This window comes from Netta rufina, assembly GCF_964035555.1.
Source record: "Netta rufina genome assembly, chromosome: 5".
NCBI classification, from domain to species: Eukaryota; Metazoa; Chordata; class Aves; order Anseriformes; family Anatidae; genus Netta; species Netta rufina.
Window position 1 is genome coordinate 19,630,495 of NC_140128.1, and position 18,713 is coordinate 19,649,207.

The window sequence follows — 18,713 nt, forward strand, 5'->3', positions numbered from 1 at the left end:
ATACACTCAGGTCAAGGATTCCTCTTGAACCCTTGGCTTTGTCCCTAAATACTGAGGACAACGGGGCTGCTTCTAAGCCAGGCTGGCATGTGTGATAGGAAATGCCCCACGTCCCTCACCTCCTCCAGCCCACTCCGGAAATTGCAGGCTCTAAGCCCTGTCTGGTTTAGTGTCACTGCCTCACTCACCGAGCAGCGCATGATGCAGAGGAGAGGAAATATGTTAAGCCTTGTTCTGTTTTAGTGCATGAACTCTGCAAAAATAACCATGTTTTCTGTAATAAGAGGTTGATTAGCTCTTATGTTGATCAGCAGGTGCTCTTTAAAGAAAGCACTTCTGGACCAGCTGTAGCCTTAATTGAGGCAAATCATAGCATTTGTTTAAACTGCTCTACTTGCACAGCTCTGCTTTTAGCTTGCAGAAACAGCTGAAAGACAGCATCGATCCTTCAAGTGTAAGGACTGCACGCAGTGATTGAAGATCGTGCTCTGTAAATGGCTCCAACACACCCAGGCTATCTTCTAGGACTGGGGACCCTTGCTCCGAGACCTTGTCGAGACACCAGGTCTGTCTGGCAACTTCTGCAGCGTGACCCTAGCAGTCGGGGGCCAAACTGCATTTGCTGGTCCAAACTTCTTTGAGGCTTTTGTTGCTGAGCGAAGAACTGGCAGGTGATGGTTGATCGCTGCGGGGGGAGTCTTGTCCATGACAGGCCTGAGAAAAAGAGAGAAAATCACCACAGTGAAATTGCACTCCAGGGCTGGATATCTGCATTCTCCCCATAGGCTCTGCAGTTTCCCACTCTGAAAACAGAACCAAAAGCTGCCAGGCCCAGGATCCACACAAGGCACAGCAGCTTTGCACACAAGGCACGTGCTCTGTGTGCGTACTGTGTTGTAATAGCTATGTTCACTTAGAAATCAAGGTGTCATAACTCTTCAGGTTTAGTTCTTTGACGAAGCAATATGATGTTAATCTTACAGTAAAAGGGTCAAGAAATAACAATGTTTTGGTGCATATGACACTTATCTAATGACTACTTTATTTTTCAAAGTGCTTTCTAGCATGAATTGATGTAAATCACAAGGGGAAAAATCACAGTGGAACATTAGGAACTCACTCTGGGATTTATCCAGGGAGTCTTGAACAAGTACTACTAAAAAGCTCTGCCACAGACATAGACAACAGCCCTGCACTGCGAACATGAGAGTGGAGCAGAAAGGACACAGGAAAATTCTGGGACGTCTTTCAAGAAAATACAAAACTCAAGTGCTCAAGCTATAAGTAGCATGAGAAAATGTTTCATTTAGCTTTAGAAGGATGAAGATAAATGCCAGCACAAATAAAAGGAGTTCTTTTTACAGAACAGGCAGGGGACTCCGGAGCCAGCACAGAATTCTGCTTCTTCCTGCTGTGGAGCCCCTTCTATTTTCACTAGACATCCTGCAGGCAGAGCTGCCAGCAGCATGCATACCTGATGCTTGTTGATCCAACAGCTGCTGGTCCTGAAATAGGTCTCTGCCTGCCCGTGCTCCCATCAGGCTGGTGCTCTCCTCGAGATCCGCAGGGCGAAGGCTCATGTGCCACTGGTGCACTGTGCAGGCTCAGGAGAGCAAGTTCCTTGCCCAGAGGCTGGGCTGAAGTTTCTTCCCTAGCCCTTGACTGGAATTGCTGTGTCCACTGCCTCTCCTCCTCTTGGCTGGGCAGTTTTAGGCACCTTACCCTGTGGTTCCTCGTTTTCCAGCATCTTGCTGCAACACCCCTTAGAGAGGCAGGCGAAGGGCTTTTTGGTGGAGATGGAATTAGACAATGGCTCAGGCTGGAGGACGCTGTGCCTTCCTGAGCATGTGATGAATCTGAAACATGGCAGGGAAACGCAGCAATTTACCAGCTTGTCTTACTCCTAAATGGCTGACCCAGTGAATGAAAGGGTCTAAGATTCTGTTCAGATTTTAGCCCATCTAATCCTCAGGTGAAATACACAGAAGAAAAATTGTATTGGTGATGTATGAAGGGAACGTGTAGGCACATATGCTTAAAACCATTCTGTACATAGCAGGGATCCAATTGCTCTTGTCTATTAAAAGAACCAACTGTACCTAATTACCCGATGTGCAGAGTCCGGGGCAGGAACACTATCTAAAGAATGTGCCACCAAAACCCAGGCACAGAAAATTCATCTTTATAACTTTTAACTGACTGACATGTATTTTACTGTTTAGGTAACTATATAAATCTGACATAAATTTTTCACTGAACAGTTTCTGTCATACTGTATGATTTTAAAATGCGTGAATTTGATGGTGTTTTTTGTTTGTTTTTAAGTAAAGATGTTCTAAAAGACCAGTATGCCTGACTCAAGAGCCTGAAATAACACTCAAAGACTTCCAAAGTGAGCAGATTATATAGATCTGACGCTGCATACACTTTTAAATAGGACTGGTTTTGCTCAGATGACTTGTACTTTCCTGGTCAGGATTATTTCCAGCAAGAAGCTCCACTGTCAGAAAATCACACTTGTAGGGGGCACTTCTGAAGTTCAGTGCTGAGACATTTAAATACCTCTCCAAACCTTGAAATATATTTTCAAGTCGCAGAGATCAAGCGTGTGTTTAACTGCCTTGCTGAACAGTCAGTCAGCCGCTAATCTTGTATCATGTATATGCTCTGCAAAACATACCCATCTATAAATGCTTGTGATTATCTTGTACGAACCTTGGTTTTTATGGCCAGTTGCTTGTGATCTGGGTGACCCTCCACCCCCGGGTGATACTAGATTTGAAACCACTCAATCTCATAACCAAATTCCAACAGATCTCAACGCATACATCTAAGCCAATCCATTCACTTCTACGGTCCTAAGGGATATGACACAGGCACACAGAGGTACTTTGGGCATTGTCTATTAAATCTAAAAAGATGATGAGATCACAATACGTCATACTCAATCTGAAGAAATCATATTAAATCTAAAGAGGTCACGAGATCATAGTTGAAGACTTTTGTGGTCACAGGACAAGAGGTCATTCATTTGAATTTTTCTAAACAGCTGCTGTTCTTGTTAAGGAGATATAATTCACCTTACATTTTATACAGAGAGCCTTTGAATAATTTAATTATTTTACTAATTATGATGCTTACATTTTTTCCAAAACTATTATCTTTTTCCAATTCTTTATTGATCCATTTTGCTCATATAAGAAATATAAACCCCAAATTCATGTGCTAATACTTATTGAAGCAAAAATGTGGTTATTAACAATAGAAATAAATTTAAGTCATACTTTTGCAATTTCTTCTACCTGATATGTATTTGGAATAACCATTATTAATTTTTCTAATAGCCTTAAATACGATATTCAACAATCCTGCCTTCAACCATCTAACTGCAATTCCAGAGAGGTCTTTGGCTTTCTTCCTGAGTAAAAAAGCACATTTCATTTTTAATCTCTTGCCTGAACATCTTCCCAGAATTCCCAGCCGCGTGATTGAACCTTAATCATCAGCTCAGCCATGATTTGCATCGGTGCCAACTGGGGTAAGACATAGCTCATTTGGAACAACGGTATTTTATACTAACCTGAGACTGCCACAAATCAACTACACAAGGTAAAAGACAAAGGCATATCCTTCCTCTAGACTGGATGCTAAGCTGGTAGAAGATCAAGTTTATTTCCCTTAGTTCTGTTCTGAAATATACCAACTGATGGGCAGTCACCATGTCCTGCTTACTCAGGGTCTGGCTCTACAATAGGGTTTCCAAACTGCTCTCTACAGCATGGATGCCAGATCTCAGAAAACACTGCAGGTACTGATAAATCTACCTGTGAACAGTTAGCAGCACTTGTCACTACACAATGCCAACCCTTCCCAATACCTGAAGACGACTGTGAGACACAGGAGTGGCAGGAAGAATCAATGAGGTCCTCATCAGAAGTCTCCCTTAACTCTTCCTCACTGCTGGCAGCCAGGCTGAAGGCTTCATCCTCTTCTTCATCACTAACAGTTATCTTCACTGCTCGGTCAGCCTTGTCTTGCTGACCTGTTTGCAGGCACCTGAAAAACATTGAGTAAGTATTACACATCTAGTTAGCCTTTGAGTTGAGAATATGCAGCAAGCTAAGTGCAGCTTGGGGTAGCCACACAGGCAAATGCTAAGACTGTGGATTTAGTCACCCACAGTGATTGGCCACTTACCTGGAGATCTGGAAAATCAGTCTAAATGGATCAGGCATGTAAGCTGCCTATGACTGAAGTTAACCTGAAGCATCCTGAAGCTAACCAAGTGAAATGGGGCAGTACTAGGATGTGAATTAAGTTCAGAGAAACAAAGTGATCTTTACATCTAAAACAACTATCATCTGTCTATGTGATGGGGGAATCTCAGCATGGTGTTATTTTCCTTTCAGCCTTCCATTTGGTCAGGCTGGCGTGATGCTTTTGAAAATCCTCATGTGCTTTCATTTTTTTTTTCACTGTCTGAATGCAAACACTGACAGGACCAAGAATATCTTACTTGTTATGAAAAGTCATTCCTTATACTCTCTAAGCAAGCAAGCCCACCCTATATGTGCTGAGAGGACAGAACCTCCCCAAGGTTTCTTTTTCCTTTCCCCATCCCATAAACCTCTCAGGAGGGGTACCACCATAAGGATTTCCATCCCTGTCTGCAGGGAAGGGAAGGCAGAAGATGAGGGGCTATCCCATGAAACTGCCACCAGGTGGCCAAAGAGCTTATTTTATTTTACAGCAGAAAGTGAATCCCTGGTCTATTGCATAACAAGAATTCTCCCACACTCTCACCGCTTATGCTGTTCTCTCCATACTCTGAGCTCAGAAAAGACATCCTTCTGGCTCAGATCTTCTCCTCCTACAGAGACATAAGGGTTTTCCATCTTCAGACTGCACTGTTTCAAGGGGCTCACTGCAGGTGGCTGAAAAATGACAGAAGTAGTCTTGATAACCTCAGAAACTTTCTCCAGCTCAGTTTCTGGACTTTGTATTTCGGAAGGCATCTGTATGCTGTTCCTCCGGAGTGCTGAGATCATCCCTCACCTCTTCTATTTTAAGAAGCCTCATGGCTGCCCTGTACACTGGTATAGTTTTAGGACCTCAGCAGGAGGAACCCAGAGTGGAAGGAACAAATAGGTTTGATTTATATCCCTCTGGCAGATTATTCTCCTGTAAACAAGTGTAAGCCTGCAGCATCTATGCCAATGAGCATATTAAGACCAGTACTGCAGATACTGCATCACTCAGCGTATGGCTGCAGTCTCCTTTCACATCCCAGTTTACAACACATTGTAATTCAATCAGATGTTCACTTTTGCTTCAGAAAAGCTTCCAGTGTTTGGGCAGTGGCAGCAGAGAGAAAGGGAGGGCTGCATTTTTTCCAGCGGTTCTTTAACATCTGTTGTCAGCATTAAGAGAAGCTGCAGACAGAGCAGAGATGCAGGTGTCCTGTACATGCTGTTTCCCTGATTTAGCACAGCCTGTTTGAACTTATGCACATGTGGCCGTGCTGTACTGAACCTCAGGGACCATAAAAGCTAATCATGGTGAGCCAGACTGCCCACCCTTAATCCCACGGGTGTTCTCTCACTAAGTTACTGGTCCACTGACACAAACAGGCTGACCTGCAGGGCCACAGCACTACCCCATGGCTGAGAACAACAAACTTGGGCTTGATATTTATTTAGTCAGCAGCCCCAACCTTTTAGGCCTGACTACCTACACCAACATCAAACTCCTGCAAAATCTTTTGCTAAACAGCTGTTATAGAAATACCACCAAAATTCACAACTCTGCCCCGTGCTTCGATCAGCCAGGATGGCATAAATGACTTCTGTCTGCTAATTGCCCTATTTGGGGGCTCATGGCACGTGTGCAAGGGAGCACACGCTGTGGTTGCGTCCAGACTAAATACTTGTTGAAAACAAATTAATGAAGTCTGAACTCCATGGCCAAAGTGGTCCCATGTGCTTTCACAGCTCTTTACCATCCCGCCTCAGCAGGGACTAGCACGTGTGCACAGAGGCTTTGTAACATCAGGGCAAAAGATTCTGCACCCTCTTCAAGCACAATCACAATTCCCTTTTTTTTTTTTGGGGGGGGGGGGGGGGGGGGGGGGGCTGAGGGGAGCAGGTGTTGGAGGTTGGACTGTACATGAGAGTAAGCCACCAGAAATCACAGTTGCAACTCGGTTTATCATGGAATTTATGTGGGTGAGCTGGCAGGAATGCGAAGTGTACATGTACAAGAAAAACATACACCTAGCTTTTGCCTCCTTGCACGAAGGGCCTTGACGGGGTTCCCACAAATAACTTGGCTGAGTCCTAAGAAAAAAAAAGGAAAAAGAAAATATTTTACTCTGGTGTTTAGTAAAATGTGCTGTCTTTGAAACCAGTCAGCATAATTTCCTACATACAAGGGAGATGTAATAATTCAGGATGTAGGTTCACAGTGCCAGCTTACATGGCCTGACGCTGATGCTAAGAGGCGGTTTCTCTGTTTCCTTCTGCTCCTACCTTGCCTCCTCCACTGTGCTGGTGCAAACACTGGTGTGGTCACATGGGAAGTAAGATCAGGAAACAGAGCCAGAATAAAACAGTATGTATTTTTTTGTTTTGCTGGGTTATTCTTCAGCCAGATCTTGAGCAGGATCAGGTTCCCCATGTGGCTATGCAGAGACAATTTTTTATCTAGCCTGTAGATCAGGTATGTGAAGTCAAGGAACCGACTCCTCTCATTGACCCAACCCTGGAAACCCAAAAGAAAGGGGTAATTGGTGGCAGTGCCCCTGCCATGCTGAAAGCCTGCAGTACACACACTGCACCTTTCAGCATGTAATCCACTGGGCCGCTAATGTGCCTCACCATGCCTTTCTAGAGGACTACACTGCATGGACCACATCCCAATGACTGAACAAGATGTGCCCAGATTTATTCACATAAGCTACACTTAAGTGAGCCCCATCAAGGCTGATAGGTCACTTAAAGGACTGAGCAGGACAGCTTTTGTGAAGGTGTGGTTGAACACTCTGCTCTCAAAGGGAACTTCAGCAAGGGTGCACCACTGCAGCACGTGGCTGTCAAGAAAGACATGATGTATGGGAAGGGGAAAGCCCAGATAACTTGCACCTTCTGCAGCAGGGGAAAGTAAAGGAAAGCCCACGCTAGAGCAGGTAAGTGCCACGGAAGAAAACACGCGCCGAACCTGATGTAGCAGTTGCATGGGTGGGTGTTATTCAAAGCACCCAGGCTTTCATCAGCAATAATAACATTCACAAGGAGGTGGAGGTGTGGGAAAGTACAGGATTAAAAAATTGTATTACCATATGTCAAATCACTGGAGTCATCTTCTGGAAACAGATCTTCAGCAACCATCGGATCTGAAAGAAGAGAGCCACCATACAACAGGGGGGCATTGCTACATCTTCCTGCACTTGCAGACCACTGAGCAGTTCCAGGGCTGGAAGCTGAGGGAGGTCTTGGGCTGGATCCAGACTGCTTTGCCACAGCTCCAAGACATGGACCTAAGGGAAAGGTTTCAACAGTGTAAGCAGGCTGTAAACCACACCATCATTGCACACTGCCAATGCAGAGCCTAGGGCAGGAATAAGCTGCCCCTCATTGCTGTCCAACACACCCCTGGCCCCAGGGAATGACTACAGGCTTGTCACAGGTACAATCCAAGCCCCCAAGCCTTAAAACGCTTTCCTTAATGCACAGACACCATGCAGGTGGTGACAGCCACCTTCCCAGGGCTGTTAGTCAACCAGGGCAAACCACGTGCCATGACTTACGGAAATCTGGGAATTGCAGTGACATATTTTTCCAGTATCATCTCAGAGACACTTCTCCAGCACAGAAAGAAAGGTACTAATTTAGTTTCATAATGGTACAGGACAGGATGAATTACACAACAGCTAGTGGAGGTAGAGCTGTGAGCTCCTACCTGCCCAACGGCCTGCTGTCCTGGGAGCAGAGTACAGCTGCACCAGCAGCGTGTGCAGCCACCAATTTATAGGAGAACAAATTTCATTTCAGTGCCTAGATGAATAGCTTGCTCTTTAAAATGTCGAGCATCTACCAGCTCCACAGCGGAGCAATCAGCACTGTAATAACGTGGCCATTTCATTAGGAGCTCAGTGTTAGAGGCCTTCCAAATACCTTGTTGCTCACACAAAGCCATGAAGCACACAGCATATGCAGAGTACCTGAGTCAACGTTGCTATAGGAAAGAAGACAATATGGGGATGCTTGAACCTGACCAAGTGAACTCATCAGTTTATAGCTGAAGGCAAAAACGTAAGTCTGGCTACACTAGAAAACAATATGAATTCAAAATGTGCTTGTTCCCCACTGTTTCTCTCAGTCTACTTTGTTAACTAGTTCTCTGAACCATAGCTGATGCTGCCAAAGCAGGATCACTCAGGGATCAAATTTTAATGGATTTTTTCACTACCATAACTACTACTACATCTAATGATTTGGACCTACAGGGATTAAATAAATGACAAACATATGTACTTATTCCAAAACAAACTAAATTTTTAATGGAGTACAGTTGGCAGTCATACCTCAGCCGTGGGGGCTGGGAAGCTAACTGCATTGCCCACACTAATGGGAAGCAACAGGAGCAGTTATAGGAAATACTTTGTAATATTTAATGGAATGTGGTAAAGTGCATGCAGCACGATATGTAAAAGCACAGACATTTGAACTATAACCGAGGCTACAGGCAAAGGGACAACAGATTTATTTTCAAACCATTTACTCTGTCCTAATGAATGTAATGGACTTAATCACAAAGGCAAAGAAAATGGAATAGATGTATTACAAGACCACACAATCACAGTTGCTAGGATGTTGCTACCATTAAGGCGTGGTGACCAAATTGCCTTTCCTATTATTAAATTGGAGTAGGATATCCTGCTACATCCACACGACATGGGATTGACTGCTACCATAGAAAGGGCTGAGAACAGCTGTTGATGAAACATTTTCCAAGCTTTGCTTCTTCTGATCATGCCGAATGAATGCTAAGCACAGACTCCCAGTTACTGCTGCATTCACTTGATGCTTTACAAGTCGTTTGCATTTCTCTGATCTTAGTGGCCAGCTTTGGACAGCTTTCATTTAAATCTGCACCGTACTGAATCCCAGCTTCCCCACCTCCCAAGTGAAGAAGACGAAGTTCTTTGTCCCTTCTCTATAATTAAGCTTTGGCTCTGAAGAGGCCAGCTCGCTCTTCATCTTTCTTTTTCACACATCATAACCTGAAAAATGAACCTTGATAGGAAATCTGACGTACCTAACCATGAAATGTCGCTGGCTAAACCAGCTTCCTTGATGGATTCCTTGATGATTAGCCAGTCCTCATTCATCTTCTTGGAAGGAGGGATAGCAGTCTGGCTTGCTGGTATTTCATCCAAATACTCCAGGTGGGGAATGAGCTTTTTCACTTCAGCTCTGTAATTATAACCTGGCTCCTGTAGAAATTGAGAAAGTGGTCACTTGAACAGTTCTGACCGTCCTTCAGAAGCATGATGGGGTTCAATTTGTATGACTACTGTATAACCTGAAATACTTCTATGAAGTAAACCTACTTGCCTCATTCAACTAAAATAAATACCATCAGGAGTTTCATCTCACTGTGCTTTCTCCTCACATGATTTCTAATCAAACTGATCACGAACATGTTCTGAGTGCAAACACATTCCTCCTGCCCAAATGCCTCTCTGCCGTTTATGTGTTGATGACTTTGGTCTTTATCTTTGTTACATTATATGTATGCTACAAAAATGAAGGCAGCCACTGATGGGAAAGCCTGGGCATCCTCAGCATTTGTCCAGCCTCTTTGCCTGGTTCTGTGATTCTCTGGTTGTTGCATCAACAGTGAGGTTACAGGAAGACTGAAAACAGGTTATGAGTGCAGCTACACTTGCTGATGGATAAAGCTACAGTGCACTGAACGAACTACTCTAACTTTCTGGGGCACTCTTCAGGGTACCCACACATGATTTTATACATCATTAGAAGAGATGACTTATTTCTAACCATACTTTCTTCTGCAAGAGGTTGCATGCCAATAGCAAGTGCACAAAAGGCTAAAACAAACTGCTTTGCGGTTGCTTTTCAGTGTGCTGGAAGAACAACATTGTCACCCCCAATGCACGTGGGCTCACTGTGACACCTAAAGGGTGAAGCACAGATGCAGCTCCCTTCTGCTTGTGACCTTGAATAAAATTATTCAAGGACCCTTGACAATGCCTGGGACCTGTAGGCAACAAGGTCAATGAAGAACAGCGACAATTGTGCCCAGAGCACATTGTGAACTGGGCTGTTCTGGTGGATGCCGGCAGTGGAAAGGCATCTCCACGTGGCACTTTCTTCTTTGGGAAAACTTAGCAGTACCTCAGGGCAGACTGGGTTGTGATGCTTTGCAATGGAAATACTGCAATGGAAAATTGTCTCAGATTACAAATGGCAACAATGATGGTGATCTCATACATTTCCTACTCAAATAAGCATAAAGCAAGAGCGCATCGCTAGTGGCAGAATATGAATGGGTGGCTTCCCTGAAAGTGATCAGCTACCTATAAAGCAATTGCTTTATTCAGACAAATGTTATGCTTTTCGGGACATTACGAGCAATATTAGAAAACTCCAGACAGCTAAGTCCTCCTTCAACTCAGAGCCATTATAAACAGAAATCTTTCAGTGGTAGCTGGATGGCTGTACACTCCCTCCCTTCCTCCCTCCCAAAACGCAGCACCAAGGCTGGCAGAGGGAACTCACCAAATAAAGCGTGTAATTGTTGTTGTTAAGAGGCAGACACTGAACTCCTCTAACTGAGCCTTTAATCTTAATTTAGAAAATGAGTCAACCCATCGCCATGTTACCACGTACCACATGTACTCTGAACAGAGCCTGGGCTAGAGCCAATTTATAGCCATGTCCTGTTTGAGAGCAGCATCATGTTACACTCATGGTACATTACTGCAACAGAGGCTACAAAATTTATCATCAGGTTGTTGCTTTTGGTTTAGATAACAGAGGAAGATGAGCTCATCTGAAAATCAAATTACAGAGAGCAAACAGGCAGTCTGAAGAAAGAGCAGTAAATCTAGCTGGACCATTCTGTAGATGAGAAGTAAATAAATAGGAGAGCTTTTACAGAGCCGTAGCAAGAGCCACACTACAACAAGGAGATTGAGGAATGAAAATTGGCCATCTAGGACACACCAAAGTGAGTCTGTATCTACTCTTTTCTATATTTAGGTGACTTTTTTATACCCTGAAGAAATGCAAACAGTGTCAGATGAAACCAAGAAAGTGGCAATGCCCAACAAGATGCGCTAGGCAGCCAGGGACAGAGCCAGCTTTGTAACCACCCTAGAGCAGAGCAGCTTCCCAACATGTGGGAGTCCATAGTTAACTTACACTCTGTAAAATGTACTATTGTGCAGAGTCTCTCATCAAATTCTGGCTGGCATTTGAATGCAACGGATTGCATAGAAGTAGAGGCAACCATTTAGCACAGGTTAATGCAACAAGGCACACCACAACGTAACGTTCCTCTTTCAGCTCCCATTACAAGACAACATGCTGCAGCAGCTCACAGACTGATTTCCTCAGCTAAACAAATCACAGGCAATATGACATTATGATAACTAAAGCCCTACTTTCTGCTGCTTTTATTGAGGAATGTGATCAAGCCAGTAGTTCCATCTCAAAAATACTAACAACTCACGAATCTTAAAAAAAATGTGGAGATTTAAAATATGCACCTATCTACTACATGATTGAGTTTTAGTGATAGCACCTCAGTTTTCAAGACTAAGTCCAGGACAAATCTTGGACACCAAACCTCTCCTTTTCTGACAATTAACGGTATGGAAACAATTCCTTTGAAATGCACAGGGCAGATATGTAACATGGTACGTTGGAAACACAGCCCCAGCTCCTGCTCTGCTTTCTTACTCCCCGCATTATCAGCTCTTTATGGTGCCTCTATGGGATGTGCCATCCCTAGTGAATGCTGTGCATTACATACCCATGTGTATGCATATGCTCATGACCTTCCAAAAAAATATGGATGAGAGTATATAGCGTGTTGGCTACAAACCATCCTCTGGTATGTATTTGACTGTATGTGACCAAAATGAAGAACAGTCTCTTTTGACCCAGTTTCTCAAATTCTGATTTTCCTCCTGTTACCTTCAGAGTAGATGCCAAGATGTTTGGATTAATACCCTATGCTATTTTTTTCAAAGCAGGGAAAGAGATTAATAAAGCTTTGAGACTGTTCATGTAGAACTAGATCTTCCTTACTTTTCTTGTGGAGTATCCTGAAACCCAAAGCAGATCATGTATTACTTGTTTTCATCTCTGTGGCACAAATAATATCATGCTTTTACCAAAATTCCCCTGCAGAACTGATTTTATCACTTCAATATGTATGACATGAAATGCTATATTTTTTATCTTCAGGTTTTTATAAAAAGTGTTTTTGATAATTTCATTTTACCATTTTAAGGAAAAGAACAACAAGCAATTCCTACAATACAGCTTTTCCCAGTCATTTCAACTTCAACTTTTGAGCAGTGTGGTCCTGAAGAACTTGCTGTTGGACAGGAGATCTTCCAGAAGAAATGCAAAAGTCTAAAGAGAGACATCTAATTGAGACATTATAATTGGCACATCCCCTAAGAAAAACATCAGCTACTCCTTAACCTGTTGTAAAACCCCAACAAACTGGGATGGACCCCTACAGTTTGTGTCCACACCCTACTTGCTCTTCCTTTAAGACTCCTTTTTGCACTGCAAGCTGTGAGAAGAGGTGTTTATTGGCTAAATGATAAACAGCAGGAGTTTGAAAATTGTTCTTGTTTTTTTTTGACACTGGTTGAACCTCAGCCAAAAATTAATGTAATGTGTACAAACCGTGTTCTCACCTCTGCAGATTCAGCATTTGGCTTCAGACAAATAAGATTACCCTCCACAGTCAGACTCCTCAATTTGCAACAAAGTCCCAAATACTGCATCTGGTTGATGTCCTCAATATTGTTCCCTTCCAGGTCCAAAACCTCAAGGTGATCCAACAAACTCAGCTGGCTGAGGTCTGAGATGTTGTTATAGGCTATGTAGAGTTCCTGAGCAGAAGTAAGCAGAATACATAAACCCCAGGCTCGCACAAGTAACACCCAAGATTTGCAGAATATTTGAATACTACATGGCACAGAATGAAATTAGCATGGAAGTGAACATTTTGCAAGTGTGGCTGTTGCCACCTAGGACTAATATGGAAATGAACACTATGCTGCATCAGACATTTTAAGGGTCTGAATGCTACGCCTCAAGTAAAAAAAATATTGTAGCATCTTTTAAATCAACACGTGCAATTCAAGGCATGTATTCAAAGTCCTTTAGAAAAACAAAGGGCGAGAAGAGAACAAAGACTGCAATTAAAGAGAGAAGTATCAACTGAAGATAGTTATCGGATCATCATTTGGCAGGACACATCCGTACTTACTTTTAGAGAGCTGCAGGAAGATATCCCATCTAAATCTGAGAGCCCACAACGAGCCATCCACAGCACATGGAGATGGGACAATGTGGTTCCAAGATCCCTTAAGAAGGAAACAATTCAGGCTCTATTTGAATGGACAAAGGAACTCGAGACTTGCTTTATGTTTCCTAAGACTTGGCCGCTGCTTCTTGCTTCAAAACATGTCATTTACAAGAAATCACATTAAGAACCGTCACCTTTTGAAGGTGGAGAATACAACTGTAATTCAAACCTTTCTTCCACAGACTTTTTTGTTCTTGTATGCCAATGAGTCCAGTGCCAGTTCCAGTCAGTTCCAGTCCAGTTTGACTCAAAGTCTTCCAAGAGCTAATTCTTTCATTAAGTGAGGTTTGTTTATGCTGGCACCATTTACTCCACGTTTATAACCCAAATATATCTGATCTGACTGCACAGTCATCTCACTCTGTACTTTCATGGAGTTACCTTTCTTGTGTTTTGCAGTTGAAAGGAACAGCACTCTTACCAGATAAGGTTATTTTTCAATCAGCAGAAAATTCTAATTTGCTACATCCTCAAAGAATTTGCAGAAGATAAAACAGTATGGTCACAGGGGCTCTTCTCATCTTGGAATACACCTACCAGTTCCCTTATTCATATCTCATCACTAGGGGCTGTAGGGAAAGAGAACAGCTCTGCACTGCCCTCAGAGAGCCTCTTGCAGCTTCGATGCAGCTTTGCAGCAAAAAAGACTGCATGCTTCGGGGATATTGCACAGGCAGGCAGCCCAAGAGGTCAGGAATGAGTGCTTTTGCAAGTAGGGACAGAGGTATTATGATCTGTGGTTTTTGTCCACAGTCAGAACACTTAAGGCAGGCTGCGTCGGGAGAAAGGAGACTGCAGAAGGCAAAATAAAGCATGGCTGCACAAAAAAAAAAAAAACAAAAACAAAAACAAACAACCCCAGATGCCTGTCTCAGGCACTTTGTAAATACAGAGTTGAAAAAGAGCTTCCAGGATGAAATAAACAGGTCTGGGGGACCTTTTTGCTCCTCTGCCTTAGGTGACATGGTTTGTCCACCAGCATTACTCATATTTATCTCACTTCATCCCTTCCCTACCTGCTACAGGGACCCCAGACACTGGTGGTGCCTCTGATCGTCTCCTTCCTGGCTGCTGCAGGTTTAAGTAAGCACAACCTGGATATATCGTATAGCATCTTTAAGGATACTTCTATAGCCTTTGAAGTACAGACAGGGCTGCGGAGCTAATGGTCAAAGCAAGTAAGAAAAAACCTCAGCCATATGACATCTCTCTGTCCAAGGCTGCTCCTTGTTTACCATGGCATCCCCGTATGTCCTCATGTCTCAAGACCTTGTAAAAAGATTTTCCAGAGACCATTTACACTGCATATTTTATAAACAAAACACTGGTCCTAAAGCTTCCTTAAGGAACAGATGCCTCTCAAAGCAATAGTTACAGAAATTTATTATTTGATTTGTAAGCCGTGTGCCTATAATAAGAAAAATTAAATTATAAAAACAGAACCTACCATCAACCAAGGCCAAGACATCAATAAACGCAAATATGGCAGTTACAAGTAATGTGAAGGAAGGGCATTGCTCATTTCATGACCCACTTGAAGCACTGATCAGTTTTTCAATTTTCAGGATCATTTTGGGGCAGAATTGTCTTTCCTGTAAACCACCAGTCATGGGTACATGAAAACGGTCATTCTTATCTTCAGGTTGTTGAAACAACCCTAACCTTATTATTTTGCACACGGTGTAGTAAGGAATGACAGGGATTTTATTTGTCTTGTACTTCTCATGTGAAGGTGTTTTGCTACAAAAGGAGTTTTTGTTAATATGCTTGTTATTAACATTTTTTTTTTTTTCTGTTAATAAACAGGATGCCAAACCAAAGCAATTTATTAATTCCTACACAGTTTTACACAAGGCCCTGAGAAGAAACAGCTATCCCTTCTACCACTAAAACCTTGATCTCTTAATACATTTTGAAGAAGCAGTCCCCTGCTCCTACTCAGAAGTCCAATGGTCCCAGAGTTAAATCATATTTTCCCGTGTGCAAATGGGACAGCTACGGTTTCCAATTCCACTGCCAGCTAGAGATAAATCAAGTGCACACGAACGTGAGCAGTCCCTGTTCATGCTGCCTACAAAGTCACGCGCAGCACTAGGTTCCCTATGAATTATTAGCTAATGTATCTTCAAGCATTCTCCTATGGCAGATACAACCAGAAAAATATGGTAATTACAATTATTTCTAAAGCACACTTGGTTCACTCTGTACAGTTCATGCTGCAAGCTGTAGAGCCTCAGATCAATTCCTGTTCATTGAATAGGTTACAGCTCTGACTCTCCTAGAGCTAACCTGGGTGCAAATCAGGAGTAGCATGTTTGAGGTTATACTGATCAAAACTGCCCAGAGAGAAGAATTAGGGGATATCTCGCATGTCTTGGGTACCTGGACAAGGCAGAACTCCTGCATGTTGCAAAGCAACCCAGCATTTGATAAGAGGGTTATTAAAAGTGACCGTGTCCCCCCAAGTGACTGTGTGTCTGTGCCCAGGTGTCCCTCCTTCCCTACTGCCCATGGCAGAGAGCAGAACTGAGCTTTCTCTCTGCCTAACCCAGACTGCAAACCTTGTGCTGCAAGTTAAAGACAGGAACAAAATTCTCCTAACTGACTCGGTTGTGTTAGCCGCTGACGTTTTTGGTTCACACAACCAAATTTTGGCCCTGCAGATCTTTGCTGCTGCGCCCATAACGAGTGATCTTTGGTCAGAGGTGCTACAGCAGCACAGTGCACCTGCAAATGTTTTAAACTGACAAAAGACTCATTTGGAAGCTGTGTCAATCACACTGCTTTATCAGAAAAAAACTCCCTCTAAATTAATTAATATGGATAACTCCCCCATGGAGCGTGGCTGCTGTAAGGCTGCAAAGCTAAGCAGCAGCATAAGAAAGAAACCATTGACTGGCACTGACCTTAATGAGACACACCGGAGACAAGAAGCTACCTGTGTTGCGTATGGTACAAATGTGCAGAAAATGACAGCACCTGCTCCAAAAATAGAGATTATCAGGAAGAAGATGAAATGCTGTAGAAAGCTTGTGGCAGCAGGTTGTAAGACAGCACAGGACTGCCCTGGTGATGTGCAAGGCACAGAGAGCATGCAGGAGGAACCAGAGGACACTACTGAGGAAACACAGCTCCCATTAATACATTCAACAGGTCACTCAATTCCAAGAGGTGAGCGTCCTACCCTGAGCGATGTGGAAGCTGCTAACTTTACAGAAAGGGCAAGGAATTAATAGGCAAAGCAGCTATAAATCCTGCTCACTTCTGCAATGGTTCACGCAGGGCACTGAAGCGGAGAGGCAGAGCATGGGGTGGGAATGTGCACGTCATATCTCTGGCTGTGATAAACAGAGGGTTACAGTCTCTGAGGTCACCAAGCCAGTGTCCTCCAGAGGAATTACTCCACACACAGATACGCATTTGCCTACGCAACGTGCACTGAATACCAAATCACACTTTTAATACCTAAAAGTGCTAAGAAATCAACAAAAGCTCCCCTACTTTCACCTTGAAGCCACGAACTTATAATTATTATCATCATTTTTTCATTAAAATGAATAACCAGAAGGGTTTGCAACTGAAGCTCCAGCTATCTCCAGATACTGCTGCTGGGGAGGGAACTCATCAAACAGCTCTGGGTTTCTGTGAGGGTCTTGGCAACACCCTCCCCACTTGTGTGCAACCATGGGATTTTTTTCCCATGAAATGTGATGCTCCCATCCTGTCATCACTCCCCCAAACTGGGGGGAGAGCACAGGGGCAAAGAACAGTTTGGCTGACAACACCTAATAACAGTTTGGGAAATAAGAACATGTTCTTCCATTAATCCAGCATTCTTGTTCTTTAGGGATTGACTCGTTTGAGCCAAAATTCTGCTGGATGGAGAGCAGACCTTGAGAGCCAAATCCTGCTCTTGGTTTCACCATAATAAATCTTGAATAGTTCCACTGAGCTCAGGCTACCCAGTAAACACTTGACAGCACCACCCCGAACAGAACCCAGTCCTGCACAGCCGTCAGCTTCAAGACCATAATTTCTTTTGGAAACTGTTTTATAATCATTCACCTATAAATAAAGCACTAAATCCATTGAACTTGTAAGCAATATCTTAAAACACACACATCTGTTGAATCAATCTGCAGTAGCAATACATCTAAAATTGTGATCCAGGCTGGTATTATTTATTTTCAAAGGTCACTCAGAAAATGAACATGCCGGTGTTCAGAAAGAGTTTAAAAGAGTGACTGAACTACTGTCTCACAAAACAAAGACAAAAAAATCTCTACAGAGATCAAGCTGAATTTATCAAACCGAATAGTGATAACAACGATCCGGCCCATATGTCAGTACACAATGGTTTTGTTGTACTGATAATTCTGACATCAGAAGCAAAAAACTTTCAAAGCCTGGCTGTTCTTTAAATCAGTAACATATGTTCTAATAGGGAGCTTACATAATAGCTTCATTGTACTCTCAAATAGCTGTAAAATACTCGAAATTGTAAAACTGATTGCACGCATGTGTTGCTCTTACTTGATCAAATCCATGACAGCCCCCAGCCCTGCAAGCAGTGCTAAGGCCATGTCCTCATGTCCCTGCAGCCCAACAACCTTCACCTGAATGCAAAGACCTGACTGCAGAGATGCAGGACTGCAGCCTTGCTCGCTTTTGTACTAACTTCTCCAAATTCAAGTAGTAATGTGCTGAGCCCCTTGGCTCGGATGCCCTCTGTCTTGCAGCTCGCTGCGCTCAGGTTGCCATTAGCACCTTGTGCTCCCTCACACAAGGTGCACGGCTAGGGAGCACAGCCTGTCCTTCCTGCCAGGAGCGTGATTCTGGGCTGAAATGCCAGGGAAATGTAACACCTAATCCTGTGGCCTCGTTCTTCCTTCTGAACTGCAGAGCTTTTTCTCAGTAAGTGTTCCTAACCATGTCAAGACATGCTGTCAGAGACTTCAAAAGCTAAGCAAAAAAAGGACTTGGCCAGGCAATTCTCAAATTCATAACCTTAGACACAGAGGAAGGAAGGTGTGTTTTAGTCACCGGGGCCGAAAAGAAAGCCTGCATCTACCAGT

The 18,713-nt window shown here is 43.3% G+C and overlaps 1 protein-coding gene across 1 annotated transcript in view; it reads right to left on the bottom strand.

Annotated features, from left to right (window-relative positions):
- Positions 1 to 521: 521 nt before the first annotated feature.
- The window catches only part of LRRC56 (leucine rich repeat containing 56), a gene marked incomplete at its 3' end in the record, with an annotated part of 46,022 nt that continues 27,830 nt past the window's right edge, over positions 522 to 18,713 (bottom strand). Inside the window, exons 4-12 of the mRNA XM_084287271.1 lie at positions 13,540 to 13,636; positions 12,962 to 13,159; positions 9,316 to 9,493; positions 7,334 to 7,534; positions 6,271 to 6,335; positions 4,804 to 4,934; positions 3,878 to 4,056; positions 1,475 to 1,856; positions 522 to 714 (exon numbers count right to left, since the gene is read on the bottom strand). Of these exons, the coding sequence (XP_084143397.1) occupies positions 522 to 714; positions 1,475 to 1,856; positions 3,878 to 4,056; positions 4,804 to 4,934; positions 6,271 to 6,335; positions 7,334 to 7,534; positions 9,316 to 9,493; positions 12,962 to 13,159; positions 13,540 to 13,636 (1,624 nt within the window). The remainder of the gene's footprint in view (positions 715 to 1,474; positions 1,857 to 3,877; positions 4,057 to 4,803; positions 4,935 to 6,270; positions 6,336 to 7,333; positions 7,535 to 9,315; positions 9,494 to 12,961; positions 13,160 to 13,539; positions 13,637 to 18,713) is intronic.